The sequence below is a fragment of the Globicephala melas genome, chromosome 3 (genome assembly GCF_963455315.2).
Source record: "Globicephala melas chromosome 3, mGloMel1.2, whole genome shotgun sequence".
Lineage (NCBI taxonomy): Eukaryota > Metazoa > Chordata > Mammalia > Artiodactyla > Delphinidae > Globicephala > Globicephala melas.
Window position 1 is genome coordinate 58,844,130 of NC_083316.1, and position 15,678 is coordinate 58,859,807.

The window sequence follows — 15,678 nt, forward strand, 5'->3', positions numbered from 1 at the left end:
GGCTAAAAAAAATAGAAAAGATCAATGAAACTAAGAGCTGGTTCTTTGAAAAGATAAACAAAATTGACAACACTTTGGCCAGACTCATGAACAAAAAAAGAGAGAGGGCCCAAATCAATAAAATCAGAAATGAAAAAGAAGTTACAATGGACACCACAGAAATACAAAGGATCATAAAAGATTACTACAAACAACTATATGCCAATAAAAAGGACAACCTACAAGAAATGGACAAATTCCTAGAAATGTACAGTCTCCTAAGACTGAATCAGGAAGAAATAGAAAATAGGAACAGATAAATTACCAGTAATGAAATTGAATCAGTAATGAAAAACCCCAAACGAACCAAAGTCCAGATGGCTTCACAGGTGAATTCTACCAAATATTTAGGGAAGAATTAAGACCTATCCTGCTCAAACTATTCCAAAAATTGCAGAGGAAGAAACACTTCCAAACTCATTCTACAAGACCAGCATCTCCTTGACACCAGAGAAAGATAACACACAAAAGAAGAAAATTATAGGCCATTATCACTGATGAACATAGATGCAAAAATCTTCAACAAAATATTAGCAAACAGAATCCAACAATACATTAAAAACATCATACACCATGATTAAGTGGGGTTTATCCCAGGGATGCAAGAATGGCTCAATAGCCACAAATCATTCAATGTGATACATCACATTAACAAATTGAAGAATAAAAATCATATGATCATCTCCACAGATGCAGAAAAAGCTTTGGATAAAATTCAACATCCATTTTGAAAAAAACTCTCCACAAAGCAGGTATAGAGGGAACATACTTCCACATTATAAAGACCATATACGATAAGCCCACAGCTAAAATCATGTTCAATGTGAAGAGCTGGAAGCATTTCCTCTAATATCAGGAACAAGACAAGGATGCCCACTCTTGCCACTTTTATTCAACACATTATTAGAAGGCCTAGCCACACCAATGAGACAAGAAAAAGAAATAAAAGGAATCCAAATTGGAAAGGAAGAAGTAAAACTGTCACTCTTTGCAGATGACATGGTACTATACATAGAAAAATCCTAAAGACACCACCAAAAAACTACTAGAGCACATCAATAAATTCAGTTAAGTTGCAGGATATAAGATTAACATACAGAAATCTGTTGTATTTCTATACACTAACAACAAATTATCAGAAAGCAAAATTAAGGAATCTTCTCATTTTCAACTGCATCAAAAAGACAAATACCTGGGGATAAACCTGCCTAAGGAGGTAAAAGAGCTGTACTCAGAAAATTGTAAGACAGTGATGAAAAAAAAAAAAAAACTGAAGATGACACACCCAGATGGAGAGACAAGATATACCGTGTTCATGGATTAGAAGAATTAATATTGTTAAAATGACCGTACTACCCAAGGCAATCTACAGATTCAATGCAGTTCCTATCATAATACCAATGGCATTTTTCACAGAACTAGAACAAATAATTTTAAAACTTGTACTGTAGCACAAAAGACCTCGAATAGCCAAAACAATCTCAAGAAAGAAGACCAGAGCTGGAGGAATCACACTCCCTGACTTCAGACTATACTACAAAGCTACAGTAATCAAAACAGTCTTATACTGGCACAAACACAGACACACAGATCAATGGAACAGGACAGACAGCCCAGAAATAAATCCACACATTTATGTCAATTAATCTATGACAAAGGAGGCAAGAATAAACAATGGAGAAAAGACAGTTTCTTCAATAAGTGATGCTGGGAAAACTGAAGAGCTACATGTAAAAGAATGAAATTAGAACATTTCTCACATCTATACAAACATAAACTCAAAATGGACTAAAGAACTAAATGTAAGACTGGAAACCATAAAACTCCTAGAAGAAAACATAGACAGCATACTCTGACATAAATCATAGCAACATTGTTTTGTATCTGTCTCCTATGGCAAAGGAATCAAAATAAAAAATAAACAAATGGGACCCAGTTAAACTTAAACGCTTTTGCACAGCAAAGGAAACCACTGACAAAACGAAAAGAAAATCTACTGAATGGGAGGAAATATTTGCAAATGACATGACCAATAAGGGGTTAATATCCAAAATATATAAACAGCTCATAGAATTCAAAACCAATAAAAGAAACATGCCAGTCAAAAAATGGGCAGAAGACCTGAATAGACATTTTTCCAAAGACATACAGATGGCCAACAGGCACATGAAAAGATGCTCAACATTGCTAATCATCAAAAAAATGCAAATCAAAGCCACAATATTATCCTACTCCTGTCAGAATGATTATCATAAAAAAAACACCAATAACAAATATTGGTGAGGATATGTAAAAAAGGGAGCCCTTGTACACTGTTGGGCATGTAAATTGGTGCAGCAACTGTAGAAAACAGTATGGAGGTTTTTCAAAAAACTAAAAACAGAACTATCATATGATCCAACAATTCCACTGCTGGGTATATATCTGAAGAAAACAGACACTAATTCAAAAAGATACATGCACCCCAGTGTTCACAGCAACATTATTTACAATAGCCAAGACATATAAGCAACCTAAGTGTCCATCAACAGATGAAAGGATAAAGATGTGGTGTGTGTGTGTGTGTGTGTGTGTGTTTGTGTATATATATGCGCAATGAATTCTACTTGGGCATAAAAAGAATGAAATTCTGCCTTGTGCAAAAACATGGATGGACCTGAAGGGTATTATGCGTAGTGAAATAAGTCAGATAGAGAAAGATACTCTATGTTATCACTTACCTGTGGAATCTAAAAAATAAAAGAAACAAGCAAATTCAGCAAAACAGAAACAGATTCATGGATATAAACAATAAAGTAGTGGTTACCAGTAGGGAGAGGGAAGGGGGGAGGGGCAAGATAGGCGTAGGGGATTAAGAGGTACAAACTATTATGTATAAAATAAATAAGCTACAAGGATATATTGTGCAGCACAGGGAATACAGCCAATATTTTACAATAACTAAGTGGAATATAATCTATCAACTTTGGGTTTTTTTGTTTGTTTTTTAGTTTTATTTGTAATTAAAAATTTTTTTGAGGTACAGTTGTACAATATTACAACTTTGAATCACTATGTTGTACACCTGAAACTAATATAATAAATCAAGTATACCTCAATAAAAAAGTATGCTTCATTTTTTTAAACAAATTAACCACATCAAAAATATTTGTTGATACAAGTGCCAAAAGACTCACAGAGCATAAGATATAATGGGACCAGAGTAAATACTAATCATGTCAAATGGTTTCAAGTTAGATATTAAAATAGAGTAAGATCATCTGACCTTCCTATTTATATCTTGTATTGTCACATTTCTCTTTGAAATGACATTTGATCAATCAATCTGAGTTTTTTCCCTCTGGAATTCCTTATACAAGTTTCTTCTGTGCTTGAGAAAAATGTTAGAAGATAAATTTAAAAATGGAGGTTTAAGATAAAAACAAGACATGGGAGAAAAAAGGAACAGTATTAATAGACAAGGAAAGAAAAGAAGGGACAGGGAAATGGGAAAATTTGGTATTCTCTACAAAATTAGATAATGATATTAAGGCCTCCAAGGAAAAGTTCTAAATAAAGCTTCTTTCCCTTCCCATTCTGTATACTCCCTCTGAATGCTCCCAAACGTATGTTAAAAACTGTTTCAAAGGAGAAGTTTATTTTAGCAATTGGTGTGAACCAAGATAAATGTTACTATTCAACTAAATAATAATATATTACAAAAAGATTTTCAAAGTGAGCAGCTATATATCAGCCAGGATCAAAATGGGGGAGGGTAGCTGAAATGTGTATATCAGTGAGTTCAAATTATAAAGACAACTACAATTAAAAATCGAAACCTGCGTTATCTTTTAGATTCACATCTGCTCCAGATTCTATCAGAGCTTTCACCAGAGACAAGTTTCCTCTTCTGGCAGCCAAATGAAGCCGGCTTTCTCCTCTGGCATTCCTCTTACTGATCCCAGCTGTTTTCATTTCTGTAAATTTGCCAAGCAAAACTGAGTATTCTTTTCTGCCAAGTGCTGATTATTATGAAGGATCTTAGAAAATACACAGCAACTTCCTCAGAACATCCTAAGTAGGATGCACTACACAGAAACATACCTCAATTAATATCATTGCTGTTACTATTTAAAAATATAACTTGTAAAGAATTGATAGAGCATCTGATCACATTACTTCAAATCCATTCTAGCAGTTGTTCACTCTATCATATGCTTGATTAAAACAAATAATACTTGCTTCATTTCTACACTCACTTCACTCTCAGTAGTCCTCTATCAATGAATAAAAATTTTCTTATACCAAATTGTGATTTTATAAAAATCCTCTTTCTATAACTATTCTTATATCTCAGTGGGTGTGTTTCTGATCACAAAAGATGCCAAGAACCAAACCATGGCCTACTGGGTATTTCGTTTTCTTTCATAGAAAATGTAGTACAATATCATTATCTGAAGATTTTAAAATCTTTTCCTTGCATCACAAGTTAGACTTGAGTTGGAACTAAAAACAGTGAATAGTTTTTTTCCCAAACTATGCTAAAATGATGTACTAAAAGATTTTTTGTAACATCATATAAAGAAAATAAAAGACAATATCTCTTCTTTAAGTGGCCTACGGTATAGTGGAATGACAGACATGTAAAAAATTACATTAAAATATGATTCAGTGCTGCTAGAGAAATGTATTAGTTTCCTGTGGTAGCTGTAACAAATGACCACAAACTGGGTGGTTGTGTTGTGCTTAACACAACACAAATATATTATCTCACAGTTCTGGAGACCAGAAGTCCAAAACCAAGGTGTCAGCAGGGCTGCACTCTCTCTGGAAACTCTAAGGAAGAATCCTTCCTTGCTTCCTCCAACTTCTGATGGATACCAGCGTTCCTTAGCTTCCTTGGCTTTTGGCCACATTGTTCCTTTGCCTGGGTTTTCACATTATCTTCTCCTTTCCTGTGTGTCTCAAAGGTCTCTCCATTTTTCTTTTGTAAGGATACTTGTAAGATTTGGGTCCCATTTGGAAAATCCAGGACATCCTCCTCATCTCAAGATCCTTAACTACATCTGCAAAGATTCTTTTTCTAAACAAGGTAATGTTCACTCTTTAAATGAGATAGTATCACAGATTCCAGGGAACAGGACATGGACATATGTTTTGGGGGGCCACTATTCAACCCGCTACAGGAGGTATGTATAAGAAGAGCTTTAGTTTACATGACAGGCGGACAATGCAGGAAGGTTCAAAGAGTATGCCTATATTCCTACCTCTTACTATATCAACTTTTTCTTACTAAATCAACTTTTCGGTGCTTAACATTTAACCTGAAGTAGTCCAGTCTATTGTTCACACAGAACTAGCTCCAAGAACTATCAAAGAATAGTCAGCTATCCATGCTGCCAAACACATACAGTTCATGCATCTGACACAAAGAAACTAGTGGCTATGCTTCTTTAATTTCCCATGTGTTAAAAGGGCTCAGTGGAAGTATCTAAGGGATCTGACACAATTCAGATGTGCTGCCCCCGCTCAACGTTCTTGCTGTCTCTACTGTTTATCTTATCTCCTCTAACGTAACAAATTAGAAGTCATAGGCAAAAATATGACAATATATTGGAAGACTAAGAGATTCTCAAGTTGTGGATTACAGTAAAACCATCTGACAAATATAGCTGAAATAACCTTATAAATTAGTGAATGACTAAAAAAAACGGTAAATATGAAAATGTGTAATTCTTTGAAGCAGAGTGGATTGCTAGGCTTGATCATGCAAACCTTTTCCTATATAAAAATAGGAATACAAACCTTGGCTGCAAGTAGCTTTCAAGAAATTTTGCCTTCTTCTGAAATTCTGAACTTTTTTGTGTTCCTGGATGTTAGTAGGCATGTGAATTTCTGAATCTGTTTTTTCTTTCTTCTCCTCACAATTTCTTATAGTGTTTTCATCTCCATTGACATTATTAGTTAATTCCTCACCTGAAAAACAAACATTTTGCAATATCAGTGTTGTAGTTCTCCTTACCGGTTACATGACTAAAAAAGAGTCTAGTCATGTTAATTGTTCCAAGTTTCTGTTCCTAGCTGGACTGCTTATTTTAAAGGAGTGGAAGCCTTTAAAAATGTTTTCATACAACAAACATAAATTAGTTTTCTGGATGCAATTTCAACTGTGAATCACTGAAATCAATGGAGCTAACAATTTCCTGCTATGAAAATGTTGTTCGCTTTCTTGATACTAAGAAGGTGCTATATTAAAAAAACTCATAGAAACATAAGAACTCATAGAAATACTGTTTATTATCTCCTGTCAATATCAATTTAGCACATTCTTTCAAAGTAAATACCATTACTTAAGTAATTAAAAGTATCTCCAAATTATGGTCCACATGTCCTCATTCTTATCAGTTTGGGCATAGGTTGAGTGAAATTCAGTTAGAAATTTCTGTGAAGTAAGTAAATCTATAGGAAACGTGTACAAATTGAGCAATACTACTAATACCTGGTTTGTGAGAAATTTCCTTCTCTTCTCTTTGACTAAGCTGTGAGAGGGTCAATTCTTTACTGATATTGTCAATGGACTGAAAGCCTATACTATGTATAGTTTTGATCTCTTGTCTCCTTTTTTCAACTTTAGTTGTTTCCATTACTTGAGAATGAACAACTCTGGATAAAGGCCTATTTGAAGAACTTGGTTTTTGGCCTTTGTCAGTGTAATTCCTTTTAGTGTCTCCTTCCTTATTCACCTTTTCCACAATATGTGTATCCGTTTGATTCATTAAAGGAGTTGGTATTCTGGGGCTACAATCCTGAGGCCTCTCGAATAGTTCTACATGACTAGTCAACTTTGAAACTTCATGTGTTGAGAGTGTTCTTGTACAAGCAAGGGAAGTATGTTCAGGACTGCCATGTGAGTGATCAAAAGAAGTTCCACATGTACATTGTTCATAATCTGAAACATGTTCAGAAACTATTATATTATCTGAATTAGAAAAATTAACAGCTTCCTGTTGTGGAAATATGGTTAGGCTGCTTGCTTTTATTAACTCATTTTCCTGTGAAAAATGGTCTTGAGAAGGTAAAAATTGTTGAAAATCCATTTCTTCTCTATTTGTTTTATTCTCTTTATAATTATCGTGGTTTTTGCAACCTGAAGAACTTATCACCTTTTTAAATGTTACAGTCTCCTCAGGAGCACAGGAATCACCATCATCATCATTATTAAAATTTTCCTTTATAAAGGATGGGGAAGAGTTTTCCCACTTATTAGGGCTCTCATCTTTTTGACCTGAGTTACTGTTTTCATGAGATTTATAAGGGCTAATGTGCTGCTGTTCTTGGTGAGTATGAGGCTGCTGATCTGTAGCAACAAGTGGTAACTCGGTTTTTTTATGTAAAGAAAGTCCTGAGAAAGAAACGGCTTCAGCTTGGTCAGTGGATTCTAATTCCAAAAATTTTATTTCTTGTCTATCTGATAAATCCAGGCTTTGGGTATGTGTCTCTTTGGGAAATGAACAAGTCTCAACATCGTTACTTAAACCATTTTTCAGGCCTGACAGAGATGGGCTAAAAGGTTTACATGACTTTTCTGGAAGGTCATCAAGGGTTTGGAGAGTATGTTGTTGACAAGTAACCAATCTGTTTATTTTTCTGGAAGAAGAGACAGCTATTGTCTTTCTTGGATCGCTTTCTTGGATTGCATCATCGACTTGAGTTCTTTTATGTCGTGTATTTCTTCTTCCTTTATCTTCAGACACATTTGTGCTAGGATCCTCAACACCATGGAGATTGTCCTTTCTGAGTTCTGTCGAGTATATTTGGTTAAGAGTTGATCGTTTATACTTGGATTTACCAAATTTCGTGTTTGGGGAATCTTTTTGGTAATGTTCATATACATCTTCTTTATTTATAAATAAACCCTCTTTGCTTCCTTTATTGACTTTTACATGTTCTGGCTTCTGTCTCTTGGAATTTTCGTCACAAACAAACCCACTGTGATTTTTAGAACTGAATTTTGGTTTCTGTAGAAACAAAATACATAGTTAGCTTTAATTTTCAACTATAGTTCTACACTTAATTCATTCTGGATTGGAGATAAAGCAAACTAATATTCCATTCAATGTTATAATTTGATCTCACCACAGGACCTGCTGGGATATATACAACCTGGTTTGTATTTCAGAAAAGTAGACTAACAGAAGAAAGGCAAAAGTAATAGACTCAGTATGTGTACTAATCTTTATTTTCTCCTGTACATTTTAATTTCTTTTTGCCAGTATTTTAGCACTATCTATCTTACTAAACATAATGAAAAATTTTAATCTACCTAATTTTTATAGGCTTTTAAAACAATCAGGTAATTCCTTTACAAGGAATCTTTACAAGAATACTGTAGAAACACTCTCCTCTCCCATTTGTTATATAGATAGACCTAGAATTAAGAGAGTTTCTTCCTCTGGTATCTGTGAGAGACCACAGGTAGGGCAGTGGAAGAAGGGATTTAAAAACAAAAAGACAGATATACAACCAAGTTGGCCTGCATGGAAAGATTACTGTGGGCTGCCAAGATTAAAACAGGGACAGTGCTTCCTCTCACACATCACAACACAAGCACCAGATGAAAAGTAACTGCCCACCACGTGAAGTTCGAAGGGATGGATCGACACCTTTGACTCTTATACTGTGCTCAGGCCAGAGGAAATTTGACATTGTTGATAACCCTCATGGCTCCGTAAAGAGGAGAAAGGAAATGGAAATGGCTACCAATACATTAGTGTGCCCACATATGCTTTATTTACTCAACTGCTTCCCAAACTAACAGGCCAGAACCTTCTGATTCTTATGTAATTATTCCAAAGTGTCTTAAAAGCAAAGGTGAAGTCACTGTTCCTGGTGAATGCTTCAGTAGTCTTTCTTTCCCCTCTGATGATCTATAAAATAACCAGCAGGTGTGCTCTATAAAAATGTTTATTGTTGAACAGAGATATACCTTGTGGTGGTGTTCATCCTCTAAGTCTGAAGGGTCAGTGCTATTTGTCTGCGCTGTAAGCAAAAAGAGAAAAATCAAAGAAAAGAGCCTCCAGTAGTCAGACTCTAGACTTCTAAAACCAAAACTCCTTTGCCATGAGAAAACCAAGTGGAAAAAGTGAAATTATGCAAACACTTTCTATTAAAATTGACACATATAATATTCCATAATTTATAATTTCCATATTTATTGAGAAAGCTGAAAACATTTCTCTAGGAAAAGCAAAACAGACCCAACAAAATTATGTTAAAGATGGGCACTGAACTCAGTATTTTTATATTCCCCACAGTTATACTCAGATATGCAACTGTGTGCAAGGTTTTGTAAGGCAAAAAATTCTTCCATAATTAATTGTATTATCATCATTTTCTAATATGTCTGCTTAATAAAGTTGCAGGATACATAAGTAATATACAGAAATCTGTTGCTTTTCTATATACTAATAGTGAACTATCAGAAAGAGAAAGCAAGAAAAAAATCCCATTTACATTTACAATCTCATCAAAAAGAATAAAATACCTAGGAATAAACTTAACCAAAGAGGTGAAAGACCTATACTCTGAAAACTATAAAACACTGATGAAAGAAACTGAAGATGATACAAAGCCATGGGAAGATATACTGTGTTCTTGGACTGGAAGAGTACTGTTAAAATTTCCATACTACCCAAAGCAATCCCTATCAAAATAGCCACAACATTTTTCACAGAACTAGAACAAATAATCCCAAAATTTATATGGAACCACAAAAGACCCTGAACTGCCAAAGCAATTTAGAGAAAGCTGAACAGAGCTGGAGGTATCGTGCTCCCTATTTCAGACTATACAATACTACAGTAGTCAAAATAGCACAGTAATGGCACAAAAACAGACACATAGATCAATGGAACAGAATAGAGAGTCCAGAAATAAACCAACACACCTATCTTCAATTAGTCTATGACAAAGGAGGCAAAAACATACAATGGAGAAAAGAAAGTCTCTTCAACAAAGGGTGCCTTCAATAAGTGGTAAAACTGGACAGCCAAATGTAAAAGAATGAAATTAGAACATTTTCTCACACCACATACAAAAATAAACTCAAATGGATTAAAGACATAAATGTAAGACCAGAAACCATAAAACTCCTAAAAGAGAACACAGGCAGAACACTCTGACATAAATCATACTAATATTGTTTGAGATTTGTTTCCTAAGGCAAGGGAAACAAAAAATAAACAAATGGGACCTCATAAAACTGAAAAGCTTTTACACAGAATAGGAAACCATTGACAAAACAAAAAGATGACGTACTGAATGGGAGAAAATATTTGTATAAGATACGACCAATAAGGGGTTAATATCCAAAATTTATAAACAGCTCATACAACCCAATATAAAAAAAAAAATCCAATCAAAAAAATGGACAGAAGACCTGAAAGATATTTTTCCAAACAAGATAACACAGAAAGGGCTTCGCTGGTGGCACAGTGGTTGAGAGTCCGCCTGCCGATGCAGGAGACGCGGGTTCGTACCCCGGTCCAGGAAGATTCCACATGCCGCGGAGCGGCTGTGCCCGTTAGCCATGGCCGCTGAGCCTGTGCGTCCGGAGCCTGTGCTCCACAACGGGAGAGGCCACAACGATGGGAGGCCCGCATACCGCAAAAAAAAAAAAAAAAAGTCTACAGATAACAAAGATTGTTAAGGATTTGTAGAAAAAGGAGCCCTTGTATACAGTTGGTGGGAATGCAAACTGTTAAAGCCACTATGGAAAACAGTATGGAGGTTTCTCAAAAAACTAAAAGTAGAACTACCATATGATCCAGCAATTCCACTGCTGGGTATATATCCAAAGAAAATGAAAACACTAATTCAAAAAGATACACACACCCTAATGTTCATAGCAGCACTACTATTTACAATAGCCAAGACATGGAAGCAACCTAACTGTCCATAGCAAGTGAATGGATAAAGAAGATACAGTATTATATATATACAATGGAATATTACTCAACCATAAAAAAGAATGAAATGCTGCCATTTGCAACAGCATGGATACCTAGAGGGTATTATTCTTGGTGAGATAAGTCAGAGAAAGACAAATACGCTGTTATCACATATATAGAATCTAAAAAAATAAAACAAACCAATGTATATAACAAACCAATGTATAAACAGAAACAGACTCACTGATATAGAGAACAAAGTAACGGTTGCCAGTGGGGAGAGGGAAGGGGGAGGGGCAAAATAGCGTTTTGGAATTAAGAGATACAAACTACTAGGTATAAAATAAATAAGCAACAAGGATATATTGTACAGCACAGGGAATATAACCACCATTTTGTAATAACTTTAAATGGAGTATGATCTATAAAAATACTGAATCACTACATTATATACCTGAAACTAGTACAATATTATAAATCAATTATACGTCAATAAAAAAAATAAACAGTTCTTATATAATCTTCTTGAAACTGCAGGTCAAGTTCTTTTGTAGTTCAACTTAGTGCAATGATGAATGACAAGGCAAAAGTACAGCCATAAGAAAATATTCTTAAGGAATGAAAGTAAACAATCCTGGCCATATTCATGGAAAATGATAAAGCCAAATATAAGTTACATCACCCATGTTATTCAGACAACGGATTATGGGGAAAAGACCCAGAACTTTACAAAAGTTTTCTTAACTGTTTCCAATACATATCCTGGGGGAAAGTACATTTAATACTATCTTTCTTTGTTCTTTTGGAGTTCTTCCATTTGGTGCATTTGCAAACAAGTCAGTGTGCTCAACTAAAGGAATGGAGCAAGGACACCAAAGGATGGATTTTCTCAAAATTTATGAGGAAAACCAATTTAATTTCTATAATTCCAAGTTTGATTTCTACAACTCTCTACTGACACGATGAACAGATATAACAGGGCAGTTCAGTTTTACCTGATATAAGATGCTTTTGATGTTTAGGAACATATCTCTCAAGGAGACGCTTCATACATGAGTCTTTGGCTTCATCCAAAGCACACTTTCCACTGTCATTTCTAAATAAAGGATCTGCTCCATTCAAAAGAAGTAACTGTGCCACCTAGAGGAAGATTTTGTGAGGGAGCCCAGACAAAAGGTGTATTATTATAAATGTGTGCCGGCATACAACTCTAAGCAACATTAAATATTTCTTTCAACAATGTTTCCTGTAACATTACTGCCCCAAACCAAAAATTAATGTAACTGCTACTGAATAATAATTTATTAATATAAATATGCCTTCTCTTACAAAAAAAAAAAAAGGAGAGAGGAAGTAAGGAAGAGGGAGGAAAGGAGGAATGGAGGGAGGGGCAGAAATGTTTGTGGTTCAGTTGCTGATGAAATGGAGCTAGCAGATATACCAGGAATTAGGATTACATTCTGTAGTAGTAAATGTAATTTTAACAGGTTCCAGGAAATAGCTATGTCTTCTGTATAGACCTGTGTTGCTGCAGCTCCCCCTCGGTATCAGAGAGAAACAGGTAAATCTTTAATCTGTTACTGCTCCTCGAGTAACCTCCTCTATGAAGCTCTCCCTGACCTCCTCACCCACTGATCCCCTAGAGAAAAATGACCTTTTCCTACTTTTATGTACATATTTTATGTCCAATATGCTGTATATTATACTTATTTCTTATATATTTCTCTCTCCTGTACTCCAAGTTTTTTGAGGGTAGGACTTTGTTTTCTTTTAAAATTAATTTATTATTTTTGAATAGGAAATTAATAAATACGGTTCAAAATACAGAAGGCTCAGAGAAGTAGACAACGAAAAATAAGTTTCCCTCCTCAACCCTTGTCCTCTAGTCATCTAATTATTTTTTCTAAGTCAGCTCTGGTTACAGTTTCTTCTGAACTTTTCCAGAGTTAGTCTAGTCCAACAGGTATATATGTACGAATCATAACTGTGTACATACATTTTTTCTTACACAAGTGGTCATATACTATATACATTCCTGCCCACCCCACCCTGCAACAGACTTTGAAGATTGTTCCAAATCAGTATGGATTGAACTTCATCATTCTTTTTAGCAGCTGAGTAATAGTTTACTTTTGAATGTACTATATGAATGTACTATAATTTACTTAACCAGTACCCTACAGATGCACGTTTAAGTTGCTTCCAAGTTTTTGCAACAGATATATGTCTTAATCATCTTTATATTCCCAGTGTCTATTTCAGTATCTGGCATAGAGTATATATTTAATAAATGTTGTTTAATAAAAGAATGAATGTTGACCAAGGAGGATGTGGGTAACAGGCTTTAAATAACATACTAAATGAAGCCTAGATTTCTCTGTTAATGTCTGGAATGAGAGAAAGGATCTGAATTTCTGAAAATTTTATGCATCTGAAGATTAAAGATATATACATTTTTCCTTTTATAAGAAAGCATTCTAGGAGAGAAAAATGCCCCACCACACACAGGGAGAATATGAGCCAAATCTTTTAAAAATTACTAAGACTCAGCAACTTGATTCTGCTTTTCAAATGGCTTTACTGTGGGAGTTTAATGCTAGATAGGGGGATTGAAAGTAACAGTAGATACAATTAAATTTATAATTCATATTCCTGGAGCTTCACATTTTGTTTAGTAATACGAATAGAGAGTGTACCACTTTTTTTCAGGAAAAGTAGTTTCATAAGTGGGTTGCCAAAGGAGCTGTGTTGCTTATCTCTGGGGGTTTTATGTCAAATAATAAGCCATGCAGTATGAAAGTAACTCAGGATCAACAAGCATGAGAAAGAAGATGGGAGGAAGGGAAAAGGCAAGGGCTAGAGCTTCACTTTTCTGGAAATCTGGGTTGGTGATCCCAAGCGAGTGAATACATTACTTTGGCAGTCTCTGTTTTAGACTCTGGATACTCTGCGTCACCAACGATGCACATTTACCAATTCTCTCTATAGCTTGGTATCAGGAATTCTGAAGCCTAACTAATATATCCTCTTTAAAAAACTCTCTTCTTACCAAATGGCCGTAAATCAGTTATTTCCACTACATTTTTTACCCCTATTTAAAATCTGCATTTAGGTTCTGTATTAGTTATCTGTTGCTACCTAACAAGTTACCCCAAAACTTAGTAGCTTAAAACAATAATAAATATTTATAATCTCATAGTTTCTGTGGGTCAGGAATTTGGGAGTGGTCACAAGTGGATGGTTCTGCCTCAGGGTCTCTCATGAGGTTACAGTCAAAATGTTGGCTGGAGATACAATCACCTAAAAGCTTGCCTGGGGACTTCCCTGGTGGTGCAGTAGTTAAGAATCCACCTGCCAAGGCAGGGGACACGGTTCGAGCCCTGGTCCGGGAATATCCCACATGCTGCGGAGCAACTAAGCCCGTGAGGCACAACTACTGAGCCTGCACTCTAGAGCCCGCGAACCACAACTACTGAGCCCATGTGCCACAACTGCTGAGCCCACATGCCTAGAGCCCATGCTCCGCAACAAGAGAAGCCACTGCAATGAGAAGCCCGTGCACCGCAACGAAGAGTAGCCCCTGCTCGCCGCAAGTAGAGAAAGCCCACATGCAACAATGAAGACCCAACGCGGCCAAATATAAATAAATAAAATAAATTTATTTTTAAAAATTTAAAAATTAAAAAATAAACAAAAGTTTGCCTGGGATTGGAGGATCTGTTTCTAAGATGGTTCACTCACATGGCTGTGGGCAGGAGGCCTTTGTCCACTGCCACGTGAACCTCTCCATGGAGCTGCTTGAGTGGCTGCACGAAATGACATCTGGCTTCTCCCAGTGTTGCTGAACAAGTGAGTGAGAGAACAACGAAGAAGCCGCAACAGCTTTCAACCTAGTCTTAGAAGTCATGTACTGTGTCACTCCTGCCACACTGTGTTTGTTAGAAGCAACTCACTGAAACTCCAGCCTACCCTCCTGAGGAGAGGAATCAGGATCCACCTTTCGAAGGGAGGACTGTTAAAGAATTTGTGGACATACTCTAAGATTACCACATGTACTTAACTGGAACAAGCAGAGCAATTTCAGTAAGTGGCTGGCCTCACAATCCCCACTTATTTAGTTCATCAAACAGTAGGCCCCATAAGGAAATACACTGCTACTTAAAGCTTGCCCGTGGCTTTTCACCTTTAATCATATTATTGACTCTAGTGCTTTCCTCCCTCTAGAATCAGCTGACTTCTGTGTGGCTGAACCACACTGACTCCATTTTGTCAGCTCTATCTTAGGTCTGAAGTCCTACCCCTCCCCTTTCTGCATGATTAAGCTTTAGCCTACTCACAAGGAATGTGCCCAAGCCAGATAAATTCCCTGTGAACTTTTACCCTTGCTGACAGAAAACTGGAAGAGTGTCTTCTGTTGACACAGATGCTTAATGGTCATGAGACCCCCCCAGGGGGAGGAAAAATCTCCAGTTCCAGTTAGTGTGGACATGCTTCTCATTTGGTAGTCAGATCCTGTTGTTAGCTTTGGCCACTTTAAATCTCCCTGTGCTCCTTTCAGTGGTGAGAAGCACAGCTGTGAATGCCTCTGGATTGTGTCTGCCCAATCCTGCCAGTATGTAAGCTACCCACAATAAACTTCACAATTGCACTTTATGGAATTGCCTGCTTTGTTTTCCAGTCTCAAAGTTCCTTTTCAGTTTGGAGGATATTA

At 36.1% G+C, this 15,678-nt stretch overlaps 1 protein-coding gene across 1 annotated transcript in view; it reads right to left on the bottom strand.

Moving 5' to 3' along the window:
* Positions 1-15,678, bottom strand: part of ANKRD31 (ankyrin repeat domain 31) — a 130,081-nt gene that overhangs the window by 59,648 nt on the left and 54,755 nt on the right. The window contains exons 12-16 of the mRNA XM_030845913.2: positions 11,963-12,107; positions 9,005-9,057; positions 6,518-8,036; positions 5,824-5,994; positions 3,858-3,995 (exon numbers count right to left, since the gene is read on the bottom strand). Of these exons, the coding sequence (XP_030701773.2) occupies positions 3,858-3,995; positions 5,824-5,994; positions 6,518-8,036; positions 9,005-9,057; positions 11,963-12,107 (2,026 nt within the window). The remainder of the gene's footprint in view (positions 1-3,857; positions 3,996-5,823; positions 5,995-6,517; positions 8,037-9,004; positions 9,058-11,962; positions 12,108-15,678) is intronic.